At 39.2% G+C, this 8885-nt stretch overlaps 1 protein-coding gene across 1 annotated transcript; it reads right to left on the bottom strand.

The window, feature by feature from the left end:
* Positions 1-754: 754 nt before the first annotated feature.
* Positions 755-7775, bottom strand: LOC308702195 (vitellogenin-like; the record flags this gene model as incomplete). Its single annotated transcript, XM_081384863.1, has 28 exons — positions 7724-7775; positions 7556-7576; positions 7304-7455; positions 6924-7175; positions 6688-6849; positions 6449-6597; positions 6215-6365; positions 5964-6121; positions 5710-5875; positions 5499-5624; positions 5150-5368; positions 4795-5012; positions 4613-4710; positions 4369-4493; positions 4179-4280; positions 3955-4074; positions 3659-3845; positions 3468-3570; positions 3182-3367; positions 2954-3065; positions 2674-2863; positions 2329-2600; positions 2190-2234; positions 2035-2112; positions 1738-1944; positions 1201-1343; positions 966-1104; positions 755-880 (listed from the first exon to the last, which is right to left on the bottom strand). The coding sequence occupies exons 1-28, from the start codon at positions 7761-7763 to the stop codon at positions 755-757; spliced, it is 4047 nt and encodes a 1348-aa protein (XP_081240989.1). The 5' UTR covers positions 7764-7775.
* Between the last annotated feature and the right edge of the window lie 1110 nt (positions 7776-8885).

Here is an 8885-nt window from a genome sequence, read left to right on the forward strand (position 1 = left end):
CAGGCAGCTCAGGGGTTTTCTTATAGGCCTATATTATTTTATGCTCTTTCATAATCTTTTAACATTTATTCCTAATAAACTTAATTTGAATGCTGTCTAGTGCATAATATAATATAATATTATAGTATAATATAGGTTAATATTATCATTTCTTCTGCACTTTTTCCATTCTTACTTTAAAATAAAATATTAATTTATTAACAAAATCCATTTCTGATATTGCCATGTTGCTATGCAGGTTTGTTTTCACATTAAACTCATTGCCACAAGAAATACAGTTGATATTGTTCCCTCAACATAAGAATTCATAGCCATAAGAAAAATATGTCATTCCCTCAACATGGGATCTTAAAGCCATGACTTCACATCACATGGCCACAACATAAAAATGTTGTTGTTACCTCGACAAAATTATCTTTTGGCCACGACATGTCACGTTCCCACAAATTAATATGTCGTGACTCGTGACCATGACAAAACTATGCAAACCGAACATGTCCCCTCTCAATCACCAGAATTATATATCTTTCATAAATAAATAATAATAAATTGTGAACCTTATTGTCAAGTGAAAAAAAAACCTAATGTTGTATGAGTACTGAGAATTATTGTAAAATAAAAGCAGTTCGCACAATTCTGACACTTGCAGGGTATTTATTAGAATTTGGTTGCATTACATTACAGATATCACAAGAGTGGAAATGTATTCAATTAAATTGAATGTGAACATAAAATGTAAAATGTAATTCATTTCTTATTGTTCATTGATATGTTTCTGGATCCAAGAGAGAATGTCCTCATCGATATGAATGGAAAGAGTTCCATCTGGATTGATGGGAACAGCGACAGGGAGACGAATATCCATCCTTGACAGTGTCATCTAGAGCAGCAGGAACAAAAATAATTTGTTGAATTTTCTTATTATATATCAGTGAGAGTCATAATTTAACGGAAAACTATTTCACCTCTGGAATCCTAGCAATGACATTCAAGGATCTCTGAGTTGGCAAGGCTGCAGTCAGTTCAATCTCTTTCTCACTGTTCGTGGCTCTTTCAAGTCTAAAGCCTGTCTGGAAAGCCGCCATAAGGATGTGCTTAGACAGCCTAATTGTGAAGGGATGCACAAAGAAGAGCAGATTAAACCAGTGCCATTTTCTAAACTATACAATACATTTGTCATTCAGTGCTGCTGAACATTACTTTTTGGCATATGTGGTGACAATTATTGGTAGCCTCTCCCATTCCAGCTCTAGACGTGCAGCAGGGAATTCGCCCAGGACACCGGCTTCAGCTTTAGCAGTGACTGCATACTCTTGGCATTCTTGACCCCAAGCAACCTTAGCCTGAAAAAGGACATTTGTGTTCAAAAAATTGTATTGATGTCAATTATTTCATTCAAAAGTTTGCACTTACATATAATCAGATAGGGTATGGAAATATGCGTATTTGGCGTGTCCGAGGAGAGGGCTCCGGGCTCGGAATTTGGCCCGAACCCAGAGTACTCTCCCCATCCCTGGCTGGGATAGGAATTATCGAGAGTAAGGAGTTGGGGTGGAGGACTGTCATGGAACCGAGGTAAATCGGCTATGTATATATGCCTCTTCTCATGCTGATTGGGTAGATTATCTGAAGGTGCTCCTCGCAAACTTTGTAAATAAAATATCATCTTGAGAAATTAATTTATATAATTGTTCTAAATCTTGTCTTTTTTTTAATTCAAAAAAGTTCTAGTCTTACAGTGACTTTGTGCTTGCTCAGCACGGCACCATCAGCACAGATCTTCAGGTTGTCATTTTCAGCGATGGAGGAAACAACGAGCTGCACTCTTGCTGTTGGCTTGTCAAAGTAAGCAGCAAGTTGGTAGCCCAGCAGCTTGTGGTCAACTCTCACGGCACGGGCAATGACAGCAAAAACAGGTGGAAGAGCATTTCCGAGGAACTTAGCCTGAAAGCATATACCATAATCAATATAAGTGGATTTTATACAAAATGTCAGCTTTGGGTTATATGTTATTAATGACACTAATTGATTCACCTGTTTCTGGAGAGCCTCAAAGCTAGATGCAGTGCTTCCACTGCTTATTGCCTTTGAAGCACCATGGGGTGCCATGAACTGCAAGCAAAAATAAGTTTTCGTAATCGATATAATATAAAGTGATAATATAAAAAAAATAGCTTTTTAGTAGTTACCCGATCTTTGTGGAATTTCTTGAAGGGCTCCATGATAGTGGCAGTCTAAAAATCCATATAAAATGATTCAGTGAAAAAATATATATTTATGACACAAATATTGGCTACATAACCAACACGCTACATTCCACGTCCTCACCTTACTTATACGAGAGCTGGACATGGAGGAGCTTGAACTGCTGCTGCTGCTGCTGCTGCTCCTGCTCCTGCTCCTGCGGCTGCTACTGCTGCTTTCAGAAGAGACGGGTGCATTTTTGTCTTCAGTCTCCAGGATTTCCCTCAGTTTCAACAGGAAGGCCTTTCCTTCTGGAGTATCCTCATCAATGAGACTGATTTGCTTAAGGAGCCTCTCAGCAGCTCTAGGACCAACTTGGACTTCAAGCTCCAGTCTTTCAACTGCAGGACCTTCAGCTAAAGCCAAAATGACACTTATTATCTTTTCTGTAATTTTCTCTGAAATTAATAATCTTCTCTGAATGTATACCTCTTGTCAGTGCAGCACGGGCTGAGTGCTGTCCAATTATGTAGAAGAGAGGAGAATTTCTGATAAAAGCAGCATTGTGAGAGTGCACCTCAACGCACCCCTTGATTTCAATGTATGGGACAGCAAGACAGAGAGTCTTGTGAAATGGAGCAGCAGCTCTCACTGGAGTCTCATCTGATATTTCAGAGGACTGAAAAGAATAATTAAATATTATAACAAGCCTTGCTATTTTAAAACTTGAAGCAAATTAACATCCATTCTATGTGTGTTCAAAATTTACCAAATTCTCAGAGGGAGTCTGGGAATTTTGCATGGCCACCTCGGGTACTAAGGGAACAATCCTCTCAGCGTTGGGCTCTTCAATGTTTCTGACCACAGCAAGAGTCTCAAAGCTGTTGAAAAAAAAAAAAAAGAAAAGTGGGTCACATCTCACTTTCAGAAATCTTTTGAGCTATTTATGAATTGCTTCAGAATGTTTTCTCCACTGGTCTGACTTATATTTCATTACCTCACATCAGCAATGTGTTCTGGAAGCTCAACAGGCAGAGCCTCCACCTTGTAGTTGCCCTTGAGAATGTCTGCTCTTGCAACCACTTTTCCAGGGGCAATAGTACGGATCTTTCCTCTTGCCATAACAGCAGCTTGGATCAAGGCAGTGTTCACTCCCATCACAGCAAAGGTCTGGAGAGCAATACTGAAATAAGAAAAAGTTAGATTGTTTGTTAATTGTTAACAAATAACTGTTGTTGTGTACATTATATCTCATCTTCATGAATGTAGCTGATAAAGTGTACCTTGGTCTAGCTTCAGCCTGGAGTTGAACATCAGTCTTCTTGAGTTGGTCAAGCGTCATAGTCTCAATCTCCTCAGGGAGAGGAGGTGTAATGGTGGCCTTAACTAGAAGGATGAACAGAGCAACATCAAACTTCGAAGTGACACCCTCATATCCAAGGAAAGGATAAAAAATTCTAAGAAAAAAACATACCATTGAGACTTGCAGCAGCGACAGCAGCAGTGTAGAAACTGAGCTCCATGGGCAAACCAACTGCTGTTGGCAAGATACGACGCACTTCAGATGCAAGCAGAGGTTTGGCATACTGGAAGGCAACTCCTTCCTGCAAAGCTTTAAGGGCACGCTTCAACTGTTCACGTGGTTTGGGTCCAGTGACCATCTGGGGATAGTGTTTATGAGAAACTTAATTCTAATTGTGAGAACTATTTTTGAGACAGATAACAAAAAATGTATTAATGAGAGAGAAGGCATAAAGTACAACACAGTACCGGTATTGCTTCTTCAATGATGGTCTTGTCAATGTTGAAATAAGCCACTTCTTGTCCAAGTAATTTGATATAGGCTGATGCCAGTGGCTGATTGGTTGGCAAGGTCTTCCAGTCTGTGAGCTTGAGGAATAAAAAAAGAGAAGTCACACACATATGCCTATGTCATGCTTATAATGTTACTTAAAAGTACACAATTCTACTGTACACTGGACATGAAAGCTTACAGCTCTCAGGGTGCGCTTGATCTTTGTGATACGGTCAACACCTTCATCTGCAGCAGGAGATTGCAGAAGAGCCTCCTGGATTCCTTCAGTTCTCACACCGATCTGTTTGAGATAATTAACTGAGTGAAGACTGACACTTAAACATTTTAAAACCATGAACATGTTTTTTAATAACTCCTGCTTGTCCCACCTCAAGAATATCAGCAGCAGCTCCAGCCAGGTAAGCACGTGCTTTAGCTACAACAGCTCTGGGCAGGATGGTTGCGGCATCATTGATCATGTAGGCACTACCAGCAGCTCCAATAATAAGAGGAGCTGCACAGGGACAGAGGTAAGAATACATTTATGGTGTCAGGTGAATTTTTTACACATTTTAAGAAACATCCATGACACTGTTCGTTTTTTAGCTCTCTTATAAAAATGGCTAGACTCACTATGATAGAAGTCCATCTGAATGGCTCTGCTGAAACGGAAGCTAAGCCTGTCCAGTTTGCGACTCATGAGCTTGATGGCAACATTAGCTGCACCCGCACTGAAATGGACAACTATGATTACCTCTGGCTTGTGCTCATTTTATGTGATGAAGTAAAATATGTTAGAAAAAATTTGTTCTTACACAGATGCCATATCCGGAGCAGTGATTCTGGTCAAGGACTTGATGTGTGAATAGGCAAAGCTTGCAACATGCATGTTAGTCTCAGTCTTCAAAGCACCAGCAAGATTGGAGACGAGAGCCACTGAGGGCTTGGACTCAAACAACACAATACAAGCAACCATACGCACTTCAGGGTGGAGAGCCCTGTCCAATACAAGCTGCAGGGCCACTGGCTGAACCTGAGGCAGAAAACAAGGTTTGTATATTATTGAATTTGTGTAATCTTTTACAGTAATAAATTCCTATTAGTATTTTATGGGAAGAAAATGTGTATAATGTTTTACAGTAATTGATTCCTACAGTGTCTGACACTTGCCAGTTTGGGCTCTTTCTTTGCAATGTTCCTCAGGGCCAATATGGCATCAACCTGGACTCTAAGAGGCAGAGAAGTAGCTGCAGTTGTCAGTCCAGGTAGGAGCTTCATGATGGGTTTAAGACTAGCAGGGTGACCAGCATTGCCCAGAACTTTCAGAGCCAAAGTGATTTCAGGAATGTCATTCTTTGAAATGGCCTCTGCAGCAATATCATGGATGGGCTGAGGAGTTTAAGGCACATACATTTAGACAAGTAATATTAATAATATTTAGTAAGATAATATTTACTATAATAGAAAAATATTATAGTAAGTCCATGGCAGAAATGTATGGAGGTCTTGAGTCGTTTACCCTGAGGAGCTCGGCGGGGCAAGTGGGAACTTCAACGCAGTGTTTGGCAATCATGGAACCATATCCAAGCATGACGACTTCACGAAGAGCTGGGATTGTGGCGATTTTCTCGTGCATAGCCAAACTCTGTTCAGCAACATACAGAAATGATTCATTTGATTTTGGTCATATTTAAAAGAACAGTACTTTGAGTATAGTAAGATGTACCCACAGCGGTCAACTGGATGGTGTCCAAATCAGCAGTGACCATTTGCAGAGCAACTACAAGAGCCTGAATGAACTCAGGAATGGTTAGTTCACCAGCCAGGAACTTCTCCTTGATGAATTTTACAATGACTGGTGTGCCAACAGCAGGAAGAGCATCCAGAAGCCAGCGCCTAACAGATTCATTGTTTTAAAATATATTCATAATAAAAAATTGTCTTTGAACTACATCCTTATGAACATATTGCTCAAATATTGTACCTGTAAACAGGTTTGTCCTTGAACTGAGCCCAGATAGCCTCAATATTCTCATAGGTGGCAACACGCAGGAGCTGGATGAGCTCAACAAACTTAAGTGGAGCATCATCATGGACCATGGCCACATTGTTTTCAACAAGGTGCTTTAAGACCTCAATAATCTAGAAAAAGTAAGGGCAACACTCAGATGACGTCTTCATGGATCAAAGGCTTTGACTTGGAGACTGTTAAAGATGTTAAGTAATGAATTATACCTGAACTGGTGCATCACTGATCTTCAGGAGTTGAATGGGGGTCTGAAGAATTTCAGTTGAAAACTCATACTGCAGGGATCCACGGGCCAAGTAATCAGCTTTGATTGGAACAACAGGCGTTTTGTCCATCTCAACAAAAGTCATGGTTTGTCTGAAAAAAAATTATTTCTTTATTTCTTGGTAATATTTTTACTTCATATTTTTAAGAGAAATCTCACAGAGGATCAATCTTACTTTGCTTCCATCTGGGCAGCACCATGGATCTCATTGAAGGGTGAAAACTGATGCACTTCCTCAACTGTTGCCTCAGCGATAAGTACACCGGCGGCAGATGGTTTCATGATGTAGTTGTAAGATGCAGTTTCAATCAGACTCTTGACCCTCTGTTGGGAGAAAAGCATGTGACCATTTGACTCTTGGCATTTTCATTATATTGAGTAAATATTTCAATTTTTTCCAGTCTTCTTCATTACCTTTGTGCATTCAGCACACCTCTCAGTGTACGCCAAACCGATGTCCTTCATGATTCTCTCCTGGCAGTGGCTCAGATCCTTAGACTTGGTGACAATAACGTGGTTGGCCTTTGGATCCTCACTGATGACGTAGTGGGTCCTGCACACTCCCTGAACTCCAGCCTTGAAGGACAAGTCAAAAGATTAGATTGCAGAACTCAAAATAGATCAAAAACGTACCAGGATAATTTTCTCACCTCTTGAAGTTCATAGATGTTCTGGGTCTTCTTTAGGTTGAGCTGAAGGATGTTGAGGATTCCTCTGTGCAGGTTCAGTACTGTAGTGGAGACTCCTGCAGGGGCGAATACCTTTCCAACCACACCATTAGCATACTCAAACTTAATGGGAATCTGAAGCTGAGCAGCCAGAGCTGAGGTGAGCTTAGTGGCAGGAACAAATGGATCCCTGGGCCAAATGCCAGCATACTCGTGGAGCAGAGGATCCATGAGCTAAAAAGGAATATTTTCACTTAAAACAAGAGAATTGTTGCTTTTAACAGTCAATGCTTGCTAACACAGTTTTAGTTTTTCCATAGTGTTGAAAACCTACAAATTTTACAGTTCTTAATGGCCATTACCTTCATCACGAAGGTGTTCTCTGTCACGGCACTGAGGTGAACCTTGCTGCTGACTTTTATTCCTGCTCTGGCCAGACCTTCTTGAGGAAGACCACCCAAGAGCAGAGCCTCATACTTGTACACATAGGTCTTGTCAGGGGCAAACTCAGGAACTGAAAATGGTAGAGTATTTCTTTGGTTGAGTTAAAGCAAGTATGCAATAGTTGTAAATTACCTATTCACAAATTACCAAATTACAATTTTGTTACTTACCAAGGTTGATCTGTTGACATGCTAAAAAAAAAAAAAAAAAAACATGAGAAAATATGCTTTTAAAATGACTCAATTTAACTAATTTATTTTAAGAGGTTCTAATTAACTTTCTTCAAGAGAATTATTTTAAGAAAAGAGATACAGGAACTTCTTAAGTTCAAAACTTACCCACAAGGGCTACAGTCAGGGCAAGCACAACAGCTCTCATGGCTGATGGTTTGTGAAGAGCTACTCAGAGAATCAGATCTTTTATATTAGTTTATTGCTGACCAAGTATTTATTTTTAAATGAATTATTAACATATGTCTTTAAACATAAAAAGAGTGTTGGGTCAACCTATCTGAACATCAATATCAATCAGAGGTTAGGTTACCCTGGCCTGTCATGTCACCATCAAGAGACCAACGTCAATTTTGTATATATATATATATATATATATATATATATATATATATATATATATATATATATATATATATATATATATATATATTTATTTATATATATATGTGTGTGTGTGTGTGTGTGTGTGTGTGTATATATGTATGTATGTATAGTTAGTAGAATAAATAAAGTGGTTAATTTATTTTTTGTGAGTCAACTGCAAAATTAGCAGTTTCTCTGAATTTATTATGTATCTGTTTGAGTAAAATGTATATTTTTTTATTTATTCTACTAACTACTGACAACATTTCTTGCAAAGATCAAATAAAAATATAGTCATTTAGAGCATTTATTTGCAGAAAATGACAACTGGTCAAAATAACGAAAAAAGATGTTCTGTTTTCAGACCTCGAAATAATGCAAAGAAAACAAGTTTATATTTATTATTAAACAACACAATACTGTTTTAAGTTAGGAAGAGTTCAGAAATGAATACTTGGTGGACTAAGCCTGATTTCCAATCACAGCTTTCATGCTTCTTGGCATGCTCCCTATCAGTCGGTCACATTGCTGTTGGGTGACTTTATTCCACTCCTGGTGAAAAATTTAAAGCAGCTTGCCTTTATTTGCTGGCTGGTGACCCTCTTGCTTACATTCCAGAGCTTTTCAGTGGGGTTCAGGTCTGGAGATAGTGATGACAATGACAGGGTCTTGATCTGGTAGTCCTCCATCCACACCTTGATTGGCCTAGCTGTGTGGACTGGAGCATTGTCCTTGCATTAAAAAACAATCTTTCTACTTGGGGAACATTGTCAGAGCAGAAGGAAGCCATTTTTCTTTCAGGATAATCATGTTTGTTCCTTAAGTTACGCATCCTTCGCAAAGACCTATACCTACCCAATTCTAGCCTTACTGAAGAACCACCAGATCATCACCGATCCTCCAC

This window comes from Scardinius erythrophthalmus, assembly GCF_964197995.2.
Source record: "Scardinius erythrophthalmus genome assembly, chromosome: 14".
NCBI classification, from domain to species: domain Eukaryota; kingdom Metazoa; phylum Chordata; class Actinopteri; order Cypriniformes; family Leuciscidae; genus Scardinius; species Scardinius erythrophthalmus.